At 32.7% G+C, this 26,315-nt stretch overlaps 2 protein-coding genes and 1 long non-coding RNA gene across 5 annotated transcripts; 1 reads left to right on the forward strand and 2 right to left on the reverse strand.

Annotated features, from left to right (window-relative positions):
* Positions 1 to 8,511: 8,511 nt before the first annotated feature.
* Positions 8,512 to 10,106, forward strand: LOC128041797 (uncharacterized). The gene is made up of 3 exons (XR_008196649.1): positions 8,512 to 8,570; positions 9,037 to 9,123; positions 9,919 to 10,106. It is a non-coding gene; the product is annotated as an uncharacterized LOC128041797 (long non-coding RNA).
* A 3,821-nt stretch (positions 10,107 to 13,927) lies between these two features.
* Positions 13,928 to 14,960, reverse strand: LOC105774450 (NDR1/HIN1-like protein 13). The gene has a single exon (XM_012596950.2). It carries the CDS (start codon positions 14,904 to 14,906, stop codon positions 14,079 to 14,081), a length of 828 nt encoding a protein of 275 aa, XP_012452404.1. The 5' UTR covers positions 14,907 to 14,960; the 3' UTR covers positions 13,928 to 14,078.
* Positions 14,961 to 20,480: 5,520 nt separating this feature from the next.
* On the reverse strand, positions 20,481 to 23,465 carry LOC105774217 (uncharacterized). Of its 3 annotated transcripts, none has more exons than XM_012596621.2 (7): positions 23,159 to 23,465; positions 22,877 to 22,979; positions 22,637 to 22,757; positions 22,146 to 22,267; positions 21,914 to 22,035; positions 21,476 to 21,635; positions 20,481 to 21,052 (listed from the first exon to the last, which is right to left on the reverse strand). In XM_012596621.2, the coding sequence occupies exons 1-7, from the start codon at positions 23,307 to 23,309 to the stop codon at positions 21,025 to 21,027; spliced, it is 807 nt and encodes a 268-aa protein (XP_012452075.1). In that variant the 5' UTR covers positions 23,310 to 23,465; the 3' UTR covers positions 20,481 to 21,024. The 3 variants fall into 3 exon arrangements, with proteins under 3 accessions (XP_012452075.1, XP_012452074.1, XP_012452073.1); XM_012596620.2 differs by having other exon boundaries at positions 20,481 to 21,067; XM_012596619.2 differs by having other exon boundaries at positions 20,481 to 21,097.
* Positions 23,466 to 26,315: the final 2,850 nt, after the last annotated feature.

The following is a 26,315-nucleotide window of genomic DNA, read 5'->3' on the forward strand; positions in this document are numbered from 1 at the left end:
AAAAGTTTATTAGGTAAACTGCACTGATAGTCACCCAACCTAACTATTAGTATTTTTTTTTGTCACCGAACTATGAAAAGTTACGGAACGATCATCCAACAATTCAATTTTATATTTGTTGGTCACCAACTGGCTAATTGTGTTAACTTTTAAAATTGACATAATAACAACTTTAACCCTCAATATTTATACAGTGTGTAATTTGGTCTCTCTCTTTTTTCTTTGCAGTTTGCTTTTCTTTGTGACCCTTTCACCTAAAAATTTTAAAAAATCTAAATTTGATTGAAAATATACAAAATAGAAACACCCAAAAATAAAATATAATGATTTTCATATTTTCTTGTTCTTTTAAAATTAACTCTCAATATCACAAAGAAAATTAAAAGTAAAAAAAAGATCAAATTGCACAATGTATAAATGTCGAGAGTTAAAATATTTTTAGAATCAAGACTATATTGACATAATTTATAAATATTGAGGGTTAAAGTTGCTATTACAACAATTTTAAGAGTTCTCACCATTAACCACCTAGTAACAAAAAAGAAAATTAAATAGTTGAGTATCTGTTTTGTAATTTTTCATAATTGAGTTATCAAAATAAAATTTACTAATAGTTAGGTAACTAATAGTATAGCTTACCTAAATTTATTTTAATTAAGTTAAATAATTTTTTAAACATCATTTAAAAAAATGAATCTCCGTTTTTTATAAATTAAATGCCTAAATTATTTGTAATCCTCAAATCACTGAAGTTTATAATCATTCCAACGTACCTTCTTCCAAGGTTTTTACAATAGAATAGAAAATTGATACGGTTAAATGTAAGGAAAAACTGAGAGCAGTACACCATGCATGAGCAAAGGAGGTAAAATTTGTGGTGGATAGTTAAATTTTTTGTTAACTGGAAATCAGTTAGTTTGATTTGTTGAGTAGGAGGGAATGGGCCAATTGTAGATTCGCCAAATCCGACAAATTATTAAGGTACTACGATACGAGTTGCCAGGCCATGTCTGCTACTGACACAAGCTCTAAGAGCCCAACCTCAGATTTGGGAGACACATCATTTAGTCCACCTCCTTTCAGATTTTTAAGATCATTATTAAATTTATTTTAATAGTTTGACATCAGTAATAAATATTTTTTTGCTATAAAATAAAAAGATAGGAAGTAAAAAATAAAGAAAATAGGAAAGTAAAGAGAGAACGTATTTTATTGATCAATAGGATTAATTTATGATGCTTCTCAACAGTCTATATTTATAGATATAAGAAGTATAAATGAAATAGAACTCTACTTCTAATGACTACTAAAATCTAAAGTTTATCAAAATTTATTCGATCTTAATAAACATCCACTTAATAATAAAGTATTCATAACACTCCCCTTATTTTTCCATCGATAGATAATGTGTCTCGTTAAAACCTTACTAAGATAAAAACCTCGTCGGAAAAAAATCTTAGTGAAGGAAAAAGAGTACACATATCTATTGTAGAAGCCAATTTTGCCCGGGCCCATTACAAAATTAAACAAACAAATGGCCCAATTTTTTTAAAAAAAAACCTGAAGTTGGCCCAATTGGGCCCAAAAATTAAACAAGCATCTGGGAACCCTAGGGTTCCCTGCCTTGCCCTAGCGCTACAGCTCTTGCTGCTCCCATGTGCCTCCAACACGCACCATGCCTGAAGTCTGCCACCGCCAGCCGGCCTTTCACCAAAACGGCAAGTTGACCTTGCCATGTACCTGCAAAAAGAGAAAAATGGAAGCAAAAAAATGAAAAAACAGTGGCAGAGATGAAGCCAAAATAGTAGACAAAAGTAGAAATGTAATCGGCTATAAGAGCCGAATCAAACAAATGTAAAAAAGGAGGGGATTTTGTATCAAAAAAAGAGTTTTTGTTGGAAACAAAGAAATAAGATAACAGAAAAGAGCAGAGGTTATTTCAAAAGTTCTTCATTTTTCTTTCTATTATCATTTTTTTGGTCCATTCTTCTTATTTTTGATGTAGTTTCAAGAATAAAAAATAAGAAAACATAAGCGATTTTTGGTTTCTTTTGCGTGTTCTTTGTCCATTTTTTTTGATTCATGCATGAGATAAAATAAAGAGAGAGAGGAGAGTGTACCTTGTCATCGGAGACGCTGAACTCCGTCGTAATCGGAGCCTTGGTGAGTCCGAAGGTAGAAGAGCGGCGCAAAGAATGGACTTTGGGGGCTGTTATGTTTTAAAAAAAAAGGGGAAAAAGAGTATCTGCAAATGCCTAGGGTAGGGTTTTGTCAGGGCCATTGTTTCTCATTGAAACGGTGTCGTTTAGACTCTGTTTCAATGGTCTAAAACGGCACCGTATCAGTTATTCTGTATTAGCAACCCGCGTGACCCGACCCACATGCGTAGGATCCGCGCATTCCTAGTGGAGGGTATATTTATCCTCTTGGTCCCCCTGATTCTCAAATGCTTTTCAATTTATCTTTTTCGTGCTTCACTTTATTTCCAGATTTAATCGCACATTTTAAATTTGTTGTTCTTGGAATATTTCATTCTTTTCCAAGATACAGGTTCCTAATCAATTTCTTTGTCATCCTTCTTTACAATTTTTGATAATTTGTTCTTTCGAGCTATGCTCAGAACCAACTTTATTCTTATTCATTGTTATGACCTTTTTGCAAACATGTTGCATTGGAATAATGATTAATGGACTAGTAAAACTTTCACAAAGGAAGTTTTGCATATTACTCTGAACAGCTTCTAAATAATATAGGAACCTGAAACAGGACTATTGTTTAGAATGCACCAAATTTAAAGGTTGGAAATTTGAGAGGGAATAGTCTAAATTTAGACTTTCTCTTTGGATTGTTGTTGTCAAATGCGTTGATTGACAAGACGCCATGTTGGTGACAAAGCTTAAGTAAACAAGCAAGCAATGATCACCAGGCAAGAGGAAAAGGTTACCTCGAAGAAGAGAGCCTTCATCTGCGCATAAGTCTTTGGTACGACACCCTGAGAATGGTGCAAGAAACCAGAACGGTTCAGATCCTGTATCCTTGAATTGTGATAAGAGAGGATTGAGGAAAAGCCATATATTTCTACCTTTGGATTACAATGGAAAATGATGGTACCCCAATGGATTAAACTCTGAGGTTTACGATAGGGGCAACCTGACTAAATATTTCTTCGAAAAAGTCAGTCAAGCAAAAAGGCGTTGTAGTACATCAGTGATAAAGCCTTAATAAACTTCGAGTAAAGACAACTTAAGCGGGATCATTCTCGGAAAAAATAAAATTCTGCATTCATGCAAACACCATTCACACATGTCTAGTTAGGAGCATTTGATTCATTTTGATCATGCCATCCTAATCTTTAGGCATAATTAGGTTCATTATACAGGTCATGTTCCTCAAAGAACAAATCAATAAAGTTACCCATACCCCTGAAGTTGTAGTGGGATGAAGTCATCATATCAAGTCCTATCTCCCTAAGAAGTAGTGGAGTAGGTCAAAGATTGTAGATATTATCTCCCTAAGCAGTAGTGGAGCAGATCGAATACGGCGAATCTTATCTTCCTAAGTAGTAGTGAAGCAGATTTAAGCCACCAGTCCTATCTCCCTAAGCAGTAGTGGAGCAGGTCAAAGATGGTAGATTTTATCTCCCTAAGCAGTAGTGGAGCAAATCGAAGACGGCGAATCTTATCTTCCTAAGCAGTAGTGAAGCAGATTTAAGCCACTAGCCTTATCTCCCTGAGCAGCAGTGGAGTAGGTCAAAAATTTTAGATCTTGCCTTCCTGTACTGGCAGTGAAGCAGATCAAAAGCACCAGCCTTATCTCCCTGAACGGCAGTGGAGTAGGTTGAGGATTGCAGATCTTATCTCCCTAAGCAGTAGTGGAGCAGATCGAAGACGGCGAATCTTATCTTCCTAAGCAGTAGTGAAGCAGATTTAAGCCACCAGTCCTATCTCCCTAAGCAGTAGTGGAGCAGGTCGAAGATGGTAGATCATATCTCCCAAAGCAGTAGTGGAGTAGGTCAAAGATGGTAGATATTATCTCCTTAAGCAGTAGTGGAGCAGATCAAAGACGACGAATCTTATCTTTCTAAGCAGTAGTGAAGCAGATTTAAGCCACCAGTCCTATCTCCCTAAGCAGTAGTGGAGCAGGTTGAAGATAGTAGATCATATCTCCCTAAGCAGTAGTGGAGCAGGTCAAAGATGGTATATCTTATCTCCCTAAGCAGTAGTGGAGCAGATCGCATCAAGTCTTATCTCCCTAAGCAGTAGTGGAATAGACAGAAGAAACCAATCCTATCTCCCTGAGCAGTAGTGGAGTAGGTTGAAGATTGTAGATCTTATCTCCCTAAGCAGTAGTGGAGCAGGTCGCATCAAGTCTTATCTCCCTAAGCAGTAGTGGAGCAGACAGAAGAAACAAATCCTATCTCTCTGAGTAGCAGTGGAGTAGGTTGAAGATTGTAGATCTTATCTCCCTAAGCAGTAGTGGATCAGATCGCATCAAGTCTTATCTCCCTAAGCAGTAGTGGAGCAGATAGAAGAAACCAATCCTATCTCTCTGAGTAGCAGTGGAGTAGGTTGAAGATTGTAGATCTTATCTCCCTAAGCAGTAGTGGAGTAGATCGCATCAAATCTTATCTCCCTAAGCAGTAGTGGAGCAGATCACATCAAGTCTTATCTCCCTAAGCAGTAGTGGAGTAGACAGAAGAAACCAATCCTATCTCACTGAGCAGCAGTGGAGTAGGTTGAAGATTGTAGATCTTATCTCCCTAAGCAGTAGTGGAGCAGATCGCATCAAGTCTTATCTCCCTAAGCAGTAGTGGAGCAGACAGAAGAAACAAATCCTATCTCTCTGAGTAGCAGTGGAGTAGGTTGAAGATTGTAGATCTTATCTCCCTAAGCAGTAGTGGAGCAGATCGCATCAAGTCTTATCTTCCTAAGCAGTAGTGGAGCAGATAGAAGAAACCAATCCTATCTCCCTGAGTAGCAGTGAAGTAGGTTGTAGATTGTAGATCTTATCTCCCTAAGCGGTCCCTAAGCAGATCACATCAAATCTTATCTCCCTAAGCAGTAGTGGAGTAGATCGCATCAAGTCTTATCTCCCTAAGCAGTAGTGGAGCAGATAGAAGAAACCAATCCTATCTCCTTGAGTAGCAGTGGAGTAGGTTGAAGATTGTAGATCTTATCTCCCTAAGCAGTAGTGGAGCAGATCGCATCAAGTCTTATCTCCCTAAGTAGTAGTAGAGCAGACAGAAGAAACCAATCATATCTCCCTGAGCAGCAGTGGAGTAGGTTGAAGATTGTAGATCTTATCTCCCTAAGCAGTAGTGGAGTAGATCGCATCAAATCTTATCTCTCTGAAGTTACAGTAGAGCAAATCGCATCCAGTCTTATCTCCCTGAAGTTGCAGTGGAGTAGATTAAAACCACAAACCTCATCCCCTGAAGTTGCGGCAAAGAAGATTGAAGCTACAAGTCAGAACTCTCTGAAGTGCAGTGGAGTGGATCGAAGCAACAAGGCGCAGTGGACTGGAATGAAGCTACTTGAAAAGAAGCACAAAAAGAAGTCAAAAACTCAGCGAGACCGGGCAAAATTGGTTCTTTTGAAGTCTTTGCTCCATTCTCGTTACACGAAAATGAGCAAAGAGGGGCAGTTGTAGAAGCCAATTTTGTCCGGGCCCATTACAAAATTAAACAAACAAACGACCCAATTTTAAAAAAAAAACCCAAAATTGGCCCAATTGGGCCCAAAAATTAAACAAGCATCTGGGAACCCTAGGGTTCCCTGCCTTGCTCTAGCGTCGCAGCTCTTGTTGGTCCCATGTGCCTCCAACGCGCACCACGCCCGAAGTCTGCCACCGGTAGCCGGCCTTTCACCAAAACGGTAAGTTGAACTTGCCATGTACCTGCAAAAAGAGACAAGAATGAAAGCAAAAAACATGAAAAAACAGTGGCAGAGATGAAGCCAAAATAGTAGACAAAAGTAGCAATGTAATCGGCTATAAGAGCCGAATCAAACAAATGTAAAAAGGGGATTTTGTATAAAAAAAGAGTTTTGTTGGAAACAAAGAAATAAGAGAAAGAAAAAAAGAGAGGTTATTTCAAAAGTTCTTCATTTTTCTTTCTATTATCATTTTTTTGGTCTACTCTTCTTATTTTTGATGTAGTTTCGAGAATAAAAAATAAGAAAACATAAGCGATTTTCGGTTTCTTTTGCGTGTTCTTCGTCCATTTTTTTGATTTATGCATGAGATAAAATAAAGAGAGAGAGGAGAGTGTACCTTGTCGTCGGAGACGCTGAACTCCGTCGTAATCGGAGCCTTGGTGAGTCCGAAGGTAGAAGAGCGGCGCAAAGAATGGACTTTGGGGGCTGTTATGTTTTAAAAAAAGGGGGAAGAAGAGTGTTTGCAAATGCTTAGGGTAGGGTTTTGTTAGGGCCATTGTTTCTCATTGAAACGGTGTCGTTTAGACTCTGTTTCAATGGTCTAAAACGGTGCCGTATCAGTTATTCTGTATTAGCAACCCGCGTGACCCGACCCACATGCGTAGGATTTGCGCATTCCTAGTGGAGGGTATATTTATCCTCCTGGTCCCCCTGATTCTCAAATGCTTTTCAATTTATCTTTTCTGTGCTTCACTTTATTTCCAGATTTAATCGCACATTTTAAATTTGTTTCAATCTGGCCTGTACTAAACCTCAGCGTTTTGAGGGATGGGAATATTTCCCTTTTTGGCCCCCTTCTTCCACGCGTGTCACGATTCGATCCATTTCTTTTTTTTATTTTATTTTTCTTTGATTGCGCCTCTAAGATTTTGTTTAAGTTCAATTTAATCCTCCCTTTTTGTTATTTCAGCTGCTTTATTATTAAACTAGCTATTTTAGTCTTATTACTAATATTATATTATATCATTAATATAGTATTATTATTATCGTTATTATTATTATATTTATTTATATATATGTATATTTTTACGATTACTATTATTATGCCATTAGTTTTATATTATTCTTGTTATACATATTTGTTTTAATTTACTTATTTAAATTTAAATATATTTGTCCTATTATTATTACTATTATAACTATTTATATACATCTTTATATATATCTTTATATCTTATTATATATATAAATATCTCTTTATAGACATATTTTATAACCTATATACATACGTAAGTTTGTTATTCATACGTATATATGTCTATATCCATCATACATTTTATAAGTTATATATATCGCCTATAATTTTATTTATATATATATATATATATATATACATACTTACATACATTATTGATGCTCTATATATATGCATATATGTACATACTTACACTATTTTATTTTCTAATATACATACTTATATCTTTTATCTTTATTATAAATATACATGTATACACATACTCTTATATTTTAGACATTTCATATTTTAATATACATATACATATATATATATACATCATTACACATATTTTTATATTTGATGATTTTAAAATATGTATACATATATGGATTTTCATATTTTCATAATTTTGTGTACATTCATGTACATGCGTTTTTACATCGATTTGTTATTTATTTATTTATTTATTTACATTTTCATTATTATTTAGAAAGAAAGATTCAATTTTATTTGCATATGTACTTGTCACTTTGTATGTTCTTGATTGGTCCCTTTTAACATCTTATTTTCGTTGCTATTGCTCGTGTTATTTTTACGCCATCATATTCATTATTGTTCTGCTATGTATATTTTACACCATACATCAAAAGGAAAATTTTTCTAAATAAGACAATATTTTGCGTTTGGAAATCCGAGAAATCATGCCCTAATGTGCTGGGTTTCGATTTTCGTTCGACCAAATAGCTAAAATATCCTTTTAAATTTTCAAAATAGGCAATATTTTGCATTTGGAAATTCGAGAAAACGTGCCCTAACGTGCTAGGTTTCGATTTCTCGTTGAACCAAATAGCCTAATATCCTCTTAAATCTCAATCCATGTCATTCGAGTTTTTTTTTGGATCGTACTCTAAATCTCTTTAAAGTTTTCAATCTTCGATATTAAGACATTAACTAATGAACTAGGTACCAATTTTTTTGGGTGTTACGAGGGTGTTAATGTAATGGCCCAAATTTGAGGTTATCAGAACAGTGGTTTCGGGACCACAAATCCGATGAGAAAAATTTTATTTTTATTATATTTTTATGGTCTACAATTTCACAAAATGATTTCGTGAAAATTTCGTTCGAAAATTTTGACGTTTGGACACTCAATTTAGTCAAAAGGACTAAATTGTAAAAAGTGCAAAAGTTGAGTTCTACATGTTAGAGGTGTCCAATTGTTATGAAACTTTAAATTGGAGGTCCTTATATGGTAATTATACCATTGGTAACTTGGTAGACAAAAATGGACATGAGATAAGTGAAATAGAAAATTTTTAAGTTAGGGGCAAATTGGTAATCTAGTAATTAAAATGAATTAAAAGGGAAAAAGATGGCAAATTATGCTCATCTTCTTCATATGAACGAAATCAGCAAGGGGGGAAGCCATAGTTAGGGTTTTCAAGCTTCCAAGCTCCATAGTAAGTGATCCCAAGTCCCGTTTTTAATGTTCTTTACGTTTTTGAGATCCCGGTAGCTTAATTTAGCTTATTCTAGCAATAATTTAACCTAGGGTTTATATTTGGAAAAATACCCATAGGTGAAAAGTGTTTATTTTGATGTTTTATGATAGAATATGAAGCTAGAAATTATGTTAAACAACTTTTGCTAAGCGATTTTAAGTGAAAGCGAGTAAAACGACATAATCGGTAAAAATACCTAATGTTCATAAGTACATGTTAGAGTGGGAATTTGATGTTGCCATAGAAGGAAAAATGTTCAGAATGTTATTAAACATAAGAATAAGAGATGAAGTTTAATTTCCGAGCCTTGGGGCAAAATGTAATTATGTAAAGTTTAGGGGCAAAATTGTAATTTTGAAAAAGTTAGAGTCGAGGGCTGTTTTGATGAATGTGATTATTAAATAAGTTAAATTTACTATTTTAGATCAAGAAGTACGAAACTCGAGGTTAGACAAAGGGAAGAATAAAGTTGAAGACTAAGTTGGTGAATTTGGCTATAATTGGTACCGAGGTAAGTTTACGGTAAATAAATGCAATATTTCAATATTTATTATTAATGCTGTTAATTTCCAGCAATTATGAATTTATTTTATGAATTTATTTGATGATGATCCAAGCATGAAATGATAGAGAATTAAAATTTAAAAGTCCCGTTGATACATAAGGATGGTATTGGATACGAATGTCATGACATTTGGGTAAAGAGATCCCATGTAAGACCATGTCTGGGACATGGCATTGGCATCCTTAAGATCATGAGAACATCCCATGTAAGACCATGTCTGGGACATGGCGTTGGCACCGAGATGAGAGATCCCATGTAAGACCATGTCTGGGACATGGCATTGGCACCGAGATGAGAGGTCCCTATAAGACCATGTGCAGGACATGGCATGGGCACCAACATGAGAACATCCATGTAAGACCATGTGCAGGACATGGCTTTGGCATGTTATTATCGAAGAGACCGAGTATCCTTATTATTCCAATGTAGCTCAACGGGCTTGTAAGCGAATCATGTTCATGAAAGTTCAGTTTAAAGCATAAATGGCAAGCTCAGGTAAGTTGTAAGACTTACGAACTTATTATACTATCAATTGATGTTCAACGATGCAGCAAGGGTTGAGTAAGTTATGCACACAAGTATTCTAAGTAAACAAGTAAGAGAACTAGTATGAGATTAACTAAAGAGTAAACTAGAGATATAGACATTGAGTTTAATTATTTAAGTTAAATATTGCTATTTATTTGCTAGTAAACTTACTAAGCTTTATGCTTACGTCTTTTATTTCTCTTTCTCTTATAGTATTACAAGGCTACTTCAAGGATCCTAAAGAAGTCGGAGATCGTCCACACTATCAACCACAACTGCTCGGTATTTTATGTCGAAACACGTTTGAGTTATGGCATGTATAGGGATTTAGTTATTCTAAATGTTTGTATTTATGATCTTTCTAAAGAATGATGTGTAAGTATTTGATGATGAATGGTTGCTAAAATGGTTAAGTATGGAAGTGTTTGTTGTTATAAAAGTTTAGGTGATAAACTATGAATGGAAATCATAAAAGGGTAAAATTTTGCATAGAAACAGAATTCAGACAGCACTGTGACGTGACTTTGAAAAATCACCTAGGATGGTATAAAATGAATTAGAGGATGAATGATATATGGAATTAAAGCTTGTTGAGTCTATTTTCATGGAAAAATAACAGTGTAGAAAAATTAAATTTATATTTTAAGATATGTGAATTTTAGTAAGATAGGGTCAGAACTGTTTTTGGAGTCCCTATTCTGAGTTTAGAAAATAATTAAAATTGTACAAAAATGGTTATGAGTTGAAATTTACATGCTTAGATTCCTTAATGAGTCTATTTTCTGTAGGAACAAGTGGAATAGCATATGAAAATCCTATAATGAGAAAAGTTATTTTTAGTAACAAGAGGTCAGAATAGTCGAATGGTGAAACAGGGGAGAATTTAACTAATAAACTGTACTAATTGGCTGAACCAAAAATTCTAAAAATTTTATGGTAGGAAGATATATGAGTCTAGTTTCAAGGAAATTTTACGGAGTTAAATTTTTAGTTCCGTAGCTCAAGTTATAATTAATTTAGTGACTGCTGTGCAATTGGACAGCTTTGCTGTAAATAGTGAAAATAATTTGCAAAAGTAAATTTTTATGCTCCGAATTAGTAAGATAAGTTAAGTAATGCCTCGTGCTCGACTCCGGCAATGGTCTCGGGTAAGGGGTGTTACAGTTAATCCTTCCTCGTACGTAACCGACTCCCGAACCCGTTTTTCTGAATTTCGTGGACCAAAATCGTTGTTTTAATAAAATCAAATCATTTATTAAAAACAACCACTTTTCAAGGTGATCCGATCACACCTTATCAAAAAGATTGGTGGCGACTCCCGTTTTTAGTTTTCATTTTCAAAATCCAAATAGACCCCGTTTTGTCAAAAAAATGGTGTCAACATCTATAATACGCATAACATGCTACCTCATTAAAAACCTTATTAGGAAAACCCAATGGGACAAAACATCGGTTAAGAAAAAAGAGTACAATGCGTATTTACTCCCCCTCATGAAAACATCACATAATGTCTCATATTCTACGTATTCAGTCTTGAATACTAGTTTTTCAAATGGCTATTTGAATGTATTGCTAAATATTTATATCACCATTCTTTTGAAAGTCATGAGTGAGGGAAAACTTTAGGGAAATATATTTTGATCTCTTGAAGTTTCAACAATAATCATATCAAACTTTAATCATGATTTTCTATAAGAATATAAATAGGTATTTTGGATCATTTTATAATCCTCCTTCGACTACTATTCACTAAGTCAAATTTACCACATATGTTCAAATTATTTCAATTCATATAAATGAACAATTTCGAGAATTTCAATATGCTTCTAGCATTCTAAATCCTTCAAGGATTTTAATATAAACTTTACTATATAGTTATTCATAAAGGTTGTAACAACAACCATTAGATGCAATTAGTAAATGCATTTGTATCGATAAACTTCTAATTTACTTTAACATGCATTTCAATTGTACTAATAATGCCAATATAAATTGTGACAAATTGATAATTTTACTGTCATTCCTTTTACTTTGTATCCACATATAAGTACTATTGTGACATTTACTATTGGAAATGTATTAATCAATGTGAAGTCTATAATGCCACTAAGTCATCAAAATAAATATAATTTCTAAACAATTATATGCAATATTAAGCAAGGAATATGCCAAAATCTTCAAATGACAAAAAATGATTATAAAATTTATTATATTTATTGTAGACATTCACTTCAATGAATGTGTAAAAAGTAATTCAGACAATAATGTAATCATATATCATATTTCTTACCAATAAGATTATATAGATACCATCTATTTCAAGGAGTGATAAATTAGTATAAACCATTAAGCATTTTGTACTAAGAATAGACATTTGACAACATTTTGAATCATCCATCTTTTTTTATCTATTTGTCAATAATAATAAGTTAAATTTTCATAATTGTTATGAATTGCTACATTCACTTTAACAAATGGAGCAAAAGCTGGTGGAACGAATAACTCGTTATTTTGTTTAGCCATAATGAAATATGAGATCAATTTAAAATACTTCTAAAGCCTTTTTAACAAGAGTTTTGCACAATCAATTAACTACCAAGAATAACGGCTAGATTATGTATAGAAACAAGCCTAAATTAAATATATCAATAAAAGTCACATCTCAAACATAAAAATAAGACATAATGAAAAACTAGAAATTTTTTCTTTCATAACCATCATCATAAACATGCATGAAATTTAATTCAAAATTCAACCATTCATGCTAATAGAACTTTTCATTTATAATTGCTCATGTCATTTCTCTAAATAATTAACACATGGAATAATATAAAACGCATAAACTACTACCTTTAACAATTCTTTGATCTAAATCAAATCCAGTATAACCATAAAATTCATTGGTTTATTAACACAAATTTGCATACTAGATATGTTTTAATCAAATATATTATTTAATTATAAAATCTATTATAGCAACATAAATAAATTAGTTCATGAACAATTGAGATACTTAAAATCATATGTAACTCATGTAATCAAAACTTAAAAAGAAGACCATCTCAAATGTTTCAACCATATATCAAGTTGATTTAATATTTAAAGATGTACCTTTTTTTCTGCGTTGAGTCTTCAACTCTAGTAGTAGACTTTGAATCCGATCAAAATCTATTAATAGCAAACGTTGAGAGTGGATCTTATTTTCTAGGTGCACAATAGGAGAGCAAAGAGAGAGCATTTTATTAATAAATATGAATTATTTACAATGCTTCTCCAAGTTTATATTTATAGACATAAAAATATAAATGAAATAACTATTAGAATTTAAAGTATATCAAAAACTATTAATGAACATCCATTTAATAATAAAATGTTCATAATAATTTTAATATTTATGAAATATTTGAATCCACATTATTTACTATCATTCGCATACAAAATTTACAGGAAGGTTTTTCACTTTTTTTTATAAAGAAGAAGAGGAGGTAATCCTAGCTGTCAAGGATAAGAATAGCTTCATTGGTCAGTTTTATAGACCAATTAATAAATAATGGGCGTCTTAGAATCAAGTATAAAATTCACGGTATTAACTTTAATTTAATGTGTAATTTAATACATGAATCTTGATTTGGTATAATTATACACATAAAATTTCAATTTTAATCTAAGCATACACATTCAAAGAAATAAATACATCAATTTATTTTTATCTTGATAAATATAGTTATATGTGTATGTAATATATAAATATAAAATGATGTTATATCAATAATTATGTTAATAATTTGTGAGAATTGAATCAAATCAAAATTTTATGTATAGTTTAAAGATTTATCTCATTTTAAGTTATTATATATTAGAAAAGTAGGTATAAAAAACATTTCTACACATGATGTCCCTTTTCTGTAATTTAATAAACTATATACATGCAAACCTTATATTATTCCTAAAGCAAAAGGTTTACTATTAACAAATCATGACATGAAGTTTGGAATATGAAAACAATCATATAAATAAAATACTAAAATTGTCATCTTTATCTTTTGGGTTAATTTTTTTGATTGGAAGAAGCATTTTTATCACTTGGAAGAACCTATCTTATTTTGACTGCGGTTATCCGTTACCCTCAATGCCATTCCCCACTTTTCAGTCATTTGCTTCTAGGGGTGGCTGCTGATTACTATTATGGAATTACAAAAATTATTAAAACCAGCCATCAAACTTCAAACAACAATGCTGGAAATCTGATTGATAGAATTGGTATATAACGTTACATTTTTTAAATGAAAAAAAAAATCCAGTTTCACACTCAAATTTCAACACCAAAACCATAATAAAAAATTCATCAAAATGGAAAACCTTTATCCCTCGTCTCAAAACGTCCATTTCCAGATCTTGATACGGAGATCAACCTTACATTTGGCGCCGGAGACATTGGCCGCCGCCGGCGACTTACCTTTCGGGACAACCCCTTTAATCCCATCGCACGTAACTCTAATCCCAACTTTCTTGCTCTTCAACCCACCCATTTTCGCTGTCACTTTAGTATCCATCTCAACTTTCAACGACACTCCATTCCCTTTCTTCAGTTCCGGTCTCAAGTTGTTCACCGTCTCCGCGTCCAAATCCGAAGACGACGCCACCGTAACCCCCCTGAAAGTCGACTCGTCCTTGCCGTCACTGACAAATGCCGGCAACGTTCCGTTCCCTATCAGAACGTCGCCATTGCTGGTCACACATGAAATGACGAATGGGTCGTACGAGAAGGAGAGATGAGAGTTGGGGTTTTTGGAAGAAAGGGTTAAGTTGAAAAGGGTTGAAAGATGGGAAGAGGAGGAGTCGGCGGCGGTTTTGAGCTTCAAGCGGTGGATACGGAGGGAAGCGAGGGTGAATGAAGGGCGGTGAGGGCGGTAAAGGACGTAAAGGACGGTGCCAGTTATGGCTACTAAAAGGGCGAGCACGAGGATTATGAGGATGATCCAGAAACAGCAGCAGCAACAGTAGTTGCGCCGTGGACGGTAGTTGCGACGTCTGTTATGGGGCTGTGGACGGTAGGGTAGGCGGGCGGTGGGGTTAATGAGGTGGGATTTGGTAGTTCCGCCGTTGGTTGTGGTGGAGGTAGTAGTTGGAGGAGGAGCTGCTGCTCCGCCAGGGGCAGCGGTGGCGGTGGGTTTGGAGGAAGGGAATACTTTGTCCGCCATTGTCAAAAACTGAGAAATGGAGGATGTTTCGAAGGAAAAGTTGGGAAATGGTGAAATTTGTAAAGGGAGAAAGAGTGAATTCGAGGAGAAGAATTGAACATTGAAGTGAAAGACTGGTACTTTCCACCTTTGGATGGTGCCACCTCACCATATTTGAATTTATTTATTTTTTAAATTATTGTGTTTAAAAATTTGGCCACTCACATATTTGTATTTTAATATAAGCATTTAATCGAATTTTTTAAAAGTTATTTTGGCCAATCAATTTTGATAATTTTAATTTTATAATATAATTGATTTATAGATTAATTATTTTGATTAAAATTCAAACATATTTTTATGATAAAGAGTAATGTCAAATAGTTCATTTCCTCACATATTTTTTTAATAGTATCAACATTTAAAAAATAATAATTAATGGAATTAAATTATTGAGTTAATTAATAATATTATAAAATGATTATATTTAAAAAAAAGAACCAGCTTTTCAAACTTGAATGTCAAGTCAAGGTTTTTCTTTCATTTTGGTTAATGTCCGAAGGAACATGTTACACGTTGGTTAGGGTCTTTTTTATTTTAGATCTCTTGGCTTTTGAGATGTGATGATGCGTAAACTATCAGAAAAAATTATTAGGTTCACTTTTTTTTTTTTTTTCAGAGTTTTAGATTTATTAATTATTTTGTCTAGGTACGTTGAGACATTGCTTTTTAATGGCGGAGTAAAATTCATTTCTTTCGAAAAACTTTTAAAAAATTAAATTTCGAATTAACTTAATTAAATTTTAGATTTTTTTGAGTTAACTCGAATTAATTCGAGTTCAAGTTTGAATTTTACAATTTATATAATTTAAAATGAACAAATTGGCCTCCCTCAACAACAATTAAAATAAAGTTTAAAATAATTTTAAAAATTTAATATAATTTTCAAAATTCAAAATATTTATAAAAGATTCAAAATGTATACTTTTTAAAAGATTATAATTAAAAAAACTATAGAATATATAAAGAAAGTTAAAATTTTTAAAAAATTCTAAAATAATAATTTTGGGGCTTAATCTTAACTAAGTTAATTAATTATTCAATTCTATTCTACTTAAATAAGTTAATAATTTTGTGTTGATGGAGCTTGTTCTTTACCATCTGCAACGAATGTTTGTTATTTTTTTCTGAATTGTATGGTTCTATTTATTGAATGAATTAATGAATTTATCTTTCAAAAAAAATTATTCAATTCTATTATACTAAAGTATATTTTTTCTTATTTTGCTTTAAAAAATTTCAAATATATATGGTTTCAAATGTATGTGCTCTAACATAGAATTAGTTATATTGTAATATTATTTTAATTTATCATGTTTAATTTTTAATCTTACTCGAATAATTTCATTCGATTCGTCAACTTGAATTTCATTTCAATCGACTTGATCTAAAAAATTTCAAATCGAGTTAGGATGATAAAAAAATACTTGTCAACTCGATTAAAATTCATAATGTTATAAATTATACTTATCAATGATAATTAAATTTATATTTCTAGTTAACCAGCTTGAAATATTGGTTACGATATTTTTTTTGTGTAAAACTAGAATGAGAAAATGTAATTTATCAATTCCTTTTTGTTTAAGTTTCAAATGAAATTATTGGGTAAAATACAGAAAAATGTCGTTTTTTATAATAATAAAATTATCGAATTAGGCCGATTTTTCAAAAAATTGTGGGATTAAGAATAAAAAAAAGTTGAAAGCGTTTTCCATAATGACTACCTCACTCAATGGTTACTTAAATAGCCGTTTAACACCCCCTCCCCGAGGACTAATTTTTCAAGTCAATGTCAACTCATCTCTTTCTCACATTCTCAAATATCTCTCAATTCTCTCTTAATTTTTCACTCAATTTTTATTCCCCTCTCAACTCTTTTTATTATTATTATTAAAATTGTATTAAGGTTTTTTTTAAATTAATTTTTTTATTACAATTGATTTCGTATTTATTGAAATTAGTAATGGAAAAAATCTCTAATTCGTTTAGATGACAAGCATATTTCGGTCGATTAATTGCAAATGGTAAGAATTTTTTTATTATATTTAATCTAATTTAATTTAAATATTTTCTTTGTTATACTGAAATTTAATATTTTGTATGTTTTTTTATATATAGTTGGAAGATCGGATTTTGGAGACGTATATTCAGAATCTACTCGTTCATCCATCGTCTTTAATCGAAACCATACTTGAGAGATGCGAGATTTTTGCACATGGTCTAATTGGCTCGCGCACTCGCGCACAAAAACAACAATTTTACAAAACAATTTATGAGTTTGGTTGTAGTGCAGACATACAAATCAATTGTAATATTTATAGTGTCCGATGGAACACCTGAGTATTCCAAGGGGTCGAACCCAAAGGAGATGGCGATTGAGTAATAAATAGCATACACTCTAGATTCTAAGCAGCTATTGGTACGATTTTATAGTACAACAAATCATGCCAAGAAAATTTTGTAAGAAAATTAAATACGCTACTCTAGGGACCAAATTGTAAAGAGCGTAAAAGTACAAAATTAACCAAAAATACAAAACATCGGTTGGCTGAAGTTCAAATCAAAGCCACTAACTTAGTGTCGTGTTGGTAGAGGTGTTCATGGGTCGGGCTCAACTAAAAATTTATGCCCATTTACTAGGCCCGAGCCTAGCCTGAAAAATGGGCCTAAAATTTTACCCAAGCCAGACCTGGATAAAAATGCTAAAACCCGGGCCTGACCTAGCCTACACGTATTAATTTTTTATATATTTTTTAAATATATATAATACATCAAAAATACTAAAAACATCAAAATAAATATTTCCCAACAAATTGAAAATAAATTTTAAAAAATATGTATACTTAAATAACACTAAGATAGATGCAATTTAACAAGTAAATGCCTCTAAAATAATAACAAAATTAACAAATGTCTTTAAAATAATAACAAAATTAACAATAAAATAAGTTTTATATAATATCCAAACAATAACAACAAAATAGTAGCAATATAATAGTAAAATGGTAGCAAAATAGGGAGAAAACAACAAGAAAATAACATTAAAAAACAAAAAAGAGCAGATTTTTTTTGTCCTTTAGTGAATTTGGGCCAAGCCGGGCTAGGCTCGAGCAAAAAATGTCTTACCCGAGGCCCGACCCATTTTTTAAGCAGGCCTTATTTTTTTGTCCAACCCATTTTTCGGGTTTATATATTTGCCCAAACCCTCCCACATTTCGGGCGGGCCTTCGGGCCAGGCCGGGTGGCTCGACCCATGAACAGGTCTACTTGTTGGGGTCTAGTATTCTGGGTTACCACCAAATCCCAACTGCTAGACGTTTTGCCTACCACGGTTGAAATCTAGGGCTGAAACCGATGAGTGTTTTCTTGTTGATGATTCTGAAATATCATAATGAGAACTTTCTAACAAAGCAGTGAACCCCCGCACAACTGTGTTGTTGGACTCTAAACTTGTTCTTCCGTTTCGGCCTCTTGAACTGGAACATATGTTGACCTTCGACCGCTTTCATCTGTGTTTGCAAACTCCGCATATAACTCGAGTATGAATGATCCACTAGCAATATGAGTTTGCACCATGCCTCCATCCCCCTTACGCCTCTGATATCGAAAGCGTCATATTTGACAGGGTGAACCAAAACATAAAATCAATATTTCAATGAAGATACTCTCATTTGGTTGAATTTGACGATTTTTCGCCTAATTCTTGCACGCAGCTTCGACAATTGTATGTTAGGGTTGAAAGCCAACCATGCTGTGTTCTCAGATAAAAAAAACCCATTGCCGGCGTCATGGACTTCACCGTAGTAATAAACAACATTATTTTGTCCACTCATTTTCAATGAAATAACCTGTTTCACATGTTCGAAACAAAAACATTATGCAGAAAAATAGAGTTGTAATTATATATGAGCAACAAAAATCGAACATTTATGCAATTACGTGTTTGCTCCAAATTATGCCTTACAAAATGCTTTGCGAACTTCCCCTTCTTGCAATTTTGTTTGCTTGAAATTGCTTTATGACACTCAATGTTGAAAGCCATCCTTTTATATAGCCAGAGTGATTTAGAAAATTTTCCCGAGTGAGTGGTAGAGGGAAAACGCACCCTACGTGTAGCATTTTCTCACTACCACTTTCAATGCCTACAATTTCCACCTCACCCATTAGATATCCCGAGATTCTCAGGATAATATTTTCTGAAAAATTCTGATCGACCTCAACCTACTATAAGCTATGAGTGATTAAAACTCAGTTGCATTTGAAAAAATCGAAAAAAATTACAAACTAAGAGTTAATCGAATCGAGTGGTTCGAGTTTCGATTTTGAATCAAATTAAAATTTACAATTCGAATATATAATTGGTGTAAATATGAATGCTGTAAATACCCTTTTGATACCTATCATTTTTGAAAATTACATCAAATTGTGCTCTAAATAATTTCAAAATTTTAAAAATAAGATTAACTTTATAACTTAAAAATAATAAAAGTTTAATTATTAAATTTGTAATAATATATAAATTATAAATTATTAAAGTGTAAAAGTGCAATTATACTGCATGTAATTTCATAAAAAAATTAAGAGACTAGAAATTTTTTAGGGAGGGCCAGAATGAAGTTGTATATTTTTATTATAATAAAAATGCAATTTCACTGTTTTAACAAATTGTAGAGAATTAAATCAAAATTTTATCATTTTAGAGGTGGAGGTGCTAATTTAAAATTTTATAAATCATTAAAGAGGGAAAGGAAAAAAAATCATTTTACTAGCTCCGCCATGGACAAACCTATCATTTTTGTTTTATACACTATCTGTTAAGAGAAAACAGATAGGAGTAGGCAAACCATCCCTTTTGCATCAACTTAAAACCGAAGTATTCTATAAAAAACCAAAGGTATTTTGGCAGTAGAATTTTTAAAACATAACGGGCTCTTTTAATAAAATTTGTTTTATAATATTATTTAAAAGCATTTGGCAACTTTTTAATTTTTTTGGATTTCAGTAAATTTTAGTTCTGGGGAATGGGGATATGACAACATAATCTCAAGGTTTTTCTTTCAGGAGGAATAAACAAAATTCCTAAAAAATTATAACTGAAAAACCCAAAGAAAATCTGAAGTAGTGCGTATTGAGTTGTGGTTGTTGAGTCGAGAGTTAGAAGTAGGTAAAGCATGATCATCTATTCATCAAATTTCATGCTTCCCTTTTTCCTACCAAATTACAAGCATTTGTTATGATGTCATTTTTCTTATTGAATAAAACCGTAAAACCAATGTCTGAATTTTGTAATACGATATAAGTTGATATGGATGGTGAGACTTGATCTTCCAAGTTATTTCCCCTTACCTAAGCTACCACCCAAGGGCTTCCCTTTTACCAGTCTTAAATTGACAAAAGAGAAATAGAGTATGCAAGCCTGTATATGGACACACTTTGGTGATTATAATAAAGCAAATGTGCATTTAGAAGCATCTTGATTTGAAGTTCACTAAGCTCCATTCAAAATCAACTTCCAACATACCTGGAAAAAGAGGAGGATGAAACCGGGAAATCTTGTACCAATATTTTGAGCATGAATTTCCAAGAAAAAAAAAAGAGAGAGTAACAATTCATGGTTCATATCTCAATTAGACATCTGCTACATGAAGCTCTCACTAGCATGTCCATTAAGTTCTCGACAGGCCATTACCATTGTCACAGTCACCAAATCAGTGTAATTCATGTCACATTATAAGACTTGTATGGTAAAACTATGAAAAATGGGCCAAAAAGGGAGACACCATGCTAGCAAAATGTATATTATAGTATGGTCACGAATCATGATTTCACGCCCAGAAACCAACTCAGTCTAAAGTGCAAATCTGGAAAGGTGGATGGTTAATGGATTCTACTTGCCTTTGTTCTTTGCGGATCCAGAGTAATGCGGAAAGCATGGGAGAAGAACTTTCATCAAGTTCTTCATCAGAACTAAATGGTAAGCATATCATTTGTTGTCAGCTCCCATGGTTCTTCGTATAAAAATTTCTCAATCACAGTGAATGCTGCCCTAGGAATGCCTTCATCCTCTTTGGATTCTTCATCAGGGACATTCTTTGATTTCACCTAATCTGTCATGACTTCCACTACCAAGTAAGAGAAAACAATAACTTTTTCTGCAAGTTATCAGCAACAAAATGTAATTCGTATAAAGATCAAATAATTTACAAGGACATCTTGAACTCGATCCACGCATTGCAGTTAAAAAAAAATAAAGATGTCTTAACTGCATAGCAGTGTGAAGATTAAACAATCGACTTGAGTAATTCAAAAAAAAAAAAAAAAAGATGGGATTCCCAATGCAAAGAAATATATAGAACCAAAATGAAAAATATTGAGCCCTTGCAAACACTCCAACATTGTAATAACACTTCCAAATGCCTTAATGAAAGAAGCATTTCAGTCATTACATTTGGATTATCGGAAAACTTCATTCATATGAAATGCTAAAAAGCATCTAAGAATTTCCATTCTGAACCTTAAAATTCGAATACCTCGGGAATCTGCAGCTCCTATGCATGAGCATAACTGTAACCAGAACAGGGGCGATTGCAGAACACAGGTGCTCCAAGGAGTGTCCACTGATAATATAATTATTTGCACGGTATATCTTCATGTCAGCTAGAGCTTCCATTTTGGCCAGGATGAAAACTCCTGTACCAGATTGTTATCGTATTTTTAAGCAAACCAACATTCTTGAGAGCAAGGAAAGAAAATACAATATACTGCCAATGCTTTTCGAAAACAGAGAGAACGAGAGAGTATCAAATGACATAAAGATTAAAGATGACAATCCAAAGGAAGCATATTCCATACAGCTCCTAGCATGCTAATTGTAGTAAATCCACAAATTTCCAACCCTTTTTCCACATGATTATTTGCTTGAAGTGGGATTTCCATGTGAGGCGGGAAGAGGAAGACAAATGACATACCTACCGTCCAAAGCCAGTATCTAGAGTGGGTATATTTAGGTGGGAACAAAAATGTCATGATTGGAATAGCAATGCACGGAATTAACTGGAATATCATGCACAACCGAAGATCATTAAATGTTCTGCAAACAATAATCAAGTCTTATTCAGCCAAAACAAATAGAAATCTGAATGACAAGCTTTGACCAATTCAGTGAACAGATGAAAAGATCATCTCAAGAAAGAATCAAACCTTGCATAACTTGTGCTTAGAACAGCAAGAACTACTAGTGAAAAAAGGCAACTTAATCCAATTCTTTCTCCGAGTCTCTCGAGTATAAAAGTAGAGAAAAGTGAGGAATAAGCAATCATCATCTGCACATATGTGAATTAATTTGATGTTATGGAGCATTTGACAGAAATAAGGTAGTAAAATTCCAAAGGGGCTATGATTGTGGATGAAATAGAATGGAAACTCATCTGCAATTTCTGATTCTTTCTATGTAAAAACACAATAAAAACACCAAATTAGAAACAAAGCAAGTGAGATTTCAACTATTTGGTATTCAGCAATGAAGCGCAAATTCGAAGGGTAGACAAAAATAAAATATTGAAGTTCATGGTTTCAACCACGGCAAATAGCTGTGTTAAGAACAACATTTGAATGATGGAAACAACCATCAAGAACCGAAAGCTAGAGGAACAAATAAAAAAAATATAAAGAAGTAAAGTTGCAAGGCTAACCGGCAAGGTGTCCAGCAGTACTCGATTGTCATCAGGCCTGAGATGATAATAAGCAGAACCAAAAGCCACACTTGCAGTTCCTCCATAGAAAAGCAGCCAACCCCACAGCTCCCCTGGCAATCTGCCACCAATCCACCGTCCATAAACATCAGTTAATCAGCAAATGGTCACAAATTTATCCTTTACAAATTACAACTTAAAGACATCTAAGTTTTTTTAAAAATAGGGGGCAAAAAACACCTTATATTGAAAAAGCTTCCTCCTCCAAGGCAAAGAACAAACCCAAGAACACCCACAATCAGAAATGGGAAATTGGTGATCACATTCAACGTGTTAGGAACTCCTAAAAGCAAAACAAAGAATGAGAAAACATAAAATTTTGCAAATTTTCCCTTTTAATGTACAATTTTCTCTTCTTCTTTTTTCCACATCCCATCCCATCCCATCCCATCCCATCCCATACCTTCACTTCACTTCACTTCACTTGTTTCTTAGAAAACACAATGTAAAAGAAAGAGTTACCTACGAAGTTGCGCATGTCAGCATAGAGATGGTTCCTGTAAGAAAGTGGGATCTTTGGAGTAACCAACATGATGAAAAGCCAACAAAGCAATGCAACTCCCCATATTCGACTTCTTCCTCTTCCTACCTGTTGATTCACCATCCAAACCATTGTTTCCTCTCTTTTTTTTTCTTTGAAAGAAAAACTGTCAACTTTTCCTTCTCTGTTTCCACTGTCGTATGTTTGGGTTTTTATTTCTTGTGATCTGCTCTATACTTCTGGGGAATATTTTTCTTTGGCTTTATGTTCGATTTTGCATTTGTTTTCATTCGAATTTGACGATGTTTCATATGTGTGTCCCCTCCCTTTATCTTCTCCCAACATGGGCTATATAGGCCCTTTTTCTTTCAGAGGCTGTACATAGACCTGTAAATAGGATCCAAAAAGAGAAAAATAAAATTCCTTTCCTCTTGTGAAGGCCCAATCTTGAATTATGGTAAATTTCTCTAAGTTGGCACATGAAGGCATGGCTTTAAGCCTCTTGCCTTTCATTTATTCACATATTAATCTCTCTTCCTTACCCTTTTATACAAAAATAACTTCTTTTTATATCTCATTGACTCAATACTTGCACAAATTCTCCTTTTCTTTTTGAAATTCATTGAAAACTTCCTTTATATCAACTCAAGTAGCACAGGTGGAAACAAGCACTACAAATTTGGGGAAATTTTTATGCGATTCAAACCCTAAATTTGATGTTTACAGACTTAAAATCCATATGAAATCTTACCACTGCATTAGTATTTTATTCAGAACACTGTTATATTATTCATAAACTTATAACCTTGATACAAACAATCAACAATACAATCTGGTGATAAATCTAATTAACATTCAAAACATTATCCAAGTTAAAAGCCTGCAGGCTTAAATCAATATTCATTTTCATTCTTATATTATATTTTGAGTGACTGTTTACTACATAAGCGATAAAATAAAAATTTTAACTTCTCAACTCAAGCGTGCAGATTTTGCTACATGTCATATTTACTTATTTATTACTTTTTAAATACAATTTAAGGACACATTCTTTCAAAAAAAAACCTTAAAACACATGATAATACCTCAACCCTACTTGTGGAGTTAAAATTTTTTATCTCCGTTAGTATACCAAATAATTATTTGTATATTTTCAATTGTAGATGTCTATATATAATTATGGTTTCAATTCCTCTATTATGATAAATTTTATTGTTAACCCTTATACTTTATTTGACATAAATTTCATTAATTAGTCTAAATAGTTATTAATTATTCTACTTAAATTGTTAGTGTTGATATTTTTTTTCTTAAAAACATTGTTAGGACCAAGGCTGTCCAAGACTGATGTTTCGACTATTGTTCAAACACCAATTCAGACAAGACTTTGGGACATCCTAAGTGATATGAGGTGTTGATGTTTTTGACTTAGGCCTTCTAATAAGATTTTACCATAAGCAAATGTATCCCAGGATGTATTTGTTTTGTCTCAACCTTGTGGATCGAAATTGATGGCTTAAAGAAGAGTTGATCAACTTGCCTTATTGGATAAAGCTTATCTTATCTTTTAGCTTTGGTGATTTATGTGTTGATTTTACTTGTTTTATCAGGCTTTATCTTGGCATAAGTTTTGGAGTTTATTTATTTAGGATCATTATGCTACTAAGGATGCATTTATCTCTACAAAATATTATCAGAAAGGCTACCTCATTTGGCCATGAATAGACAACTTATTCACATGAATGGATGTGAAGTGTTTGTAACATCCTGATTTTAAGTGGTGTCAGAAAATGTGGTTTCAGAACTTCATTTCTATAAATCGAGTCTATGAGGATGAAATATAAAGATTAACGAAGTTGTTATGACAAAAAATTGAAGATTAGTTAATTAAAGCTCAATGATTGAATTATAAAAGTCCAATCACTATCGAGTTTTAATTTAAAAATGATTGATTACCTAATTAAAAATAATCTAAACGGTCAAAATGGTTGTTAAACCATTGTTGTTCATATTAATTGTGGAATATGATAATGATTTACACTTAGCATGATTGATAATTAAATTAAATATATATATATGCTTTAATAATTAATTAATCATAGTTAGTTAAACTAATTAAACTACTAATTATACTATTTATGCTTAACTAAGTGGAAAGAAAGATGAAAAACATTCCACCGTCCACAAAAAGAGAAAAAGAAAGAAACAAAATTTCATGGTTTTGAAGAAACATTCGACTATTCAATTCACAAGGTAACCAAACTAAATCTTTGAAATTTTTATAGATTTTTTACCATGGGAGCTTGAATTAGCTAGCCCATGTATGATATTGTTCAATTTTTTAGTTGTTAGCAAGTTGTCATTAAAGAAGAATTGATGAATTAGGTTTGAATTTGAAGAAATTGATAGTTAATGAGCTTAAATTGTGAGAAGGACTAAATTAGAAACTAAGTTAAACTTGTTAGATAACTTTGTAACACTAGGGACTAGATTGAATACATTAAAAATTGCAGGGTCAATTTTGTGCCCAAACAAGCTTATATTTGTTTTTTACTTAAGGGCATAATGGTCAATGTTAGGTTAAATGTTAGTAGGGTATAAATACAACTTTATAAACCTTTGTTTTGAGATATTTGGTGGCTGAAAAGTTTCTTTAGGGTTTATAGCTTTTAGGTTAGGTTTATTTCTCTTTTTCTTTTCTTTTTCTTTTAATTTTTAGGTTAGGTTTTCTTTTTTCATTTTAGAGTAAAGTTTACTCTTGTAGTTTTCTGTCTTCTTTCTTGTAAAATATTTTGTAAATGAAGATGAATGAAGCTTTTGGGTGCAATTGGTTCCGCATCTAAATGAGCATTTCTTACTTTATCTTTATATTGTGCATAATAACTATTTGATGAAATGTCTATTGGGATGTTAAGCTTTATCATGTGCTAAATTTGTTGATGATTGGTTGATTGGCTATTTGTTAGTTTAAGTTAATGTTTATGCTTGATTAATTGGTTGTTCGATTATATCGAAATGCTTAATACGCTAGAATTGATGCATCTAGCGAAAAATCTAAATAAACGAGACCGAGAAAAGAGTTTAGCCTTAGATAGTTCGATATGATTATACTGAATAGTGAGACCGAGAGGAGATCTA

The sequence above is a fragment of the Gossypium raimondii genome, chromosome 6 (genome assembly GCF_025698545.1).
Source record: "Gossypium raimondii isolate GPD5lz chromosome 6, ASM2569854v1, whole genome shotgun sequence".
Taxonomy (NCBI): Eukaryota; Viridiplantae; Streptophyta; class Magnoliopsida; order Malvales; family Malvaceae; genus Gossypium; species Gossypium raimondii.

Coding starts and splice junctions, on each gene's coding strand:
- LOC105774450 (XM_012596950.2), bottom strand. CDS start 14,906: ATGGCGGACAAAGTATTCCCTTCCTCCAAACCCACCGCCACCGCTGCC.
- LOC105774217 (XM_012596619.2), bottom strand. CDS start 23,309: ATGGTTTGGATGGTGAATCAACAGGTAGGAAGAGGAAGAAGTCGAATA. Junction 22,036..22,145: donor CTAAGCACAAGTTATGCAAG/GTTTGATTCTTT, acceptor TATTGTTTGCAG/AACATTTAATGATCTTCGGT. Junction 21,636..21,913: donor ATACTGGCTTTGGACGGTAG/GTATGTCATTTG, acceptor AATCTGGTACAG/GAGTTTTCATCCTGGCCAAA.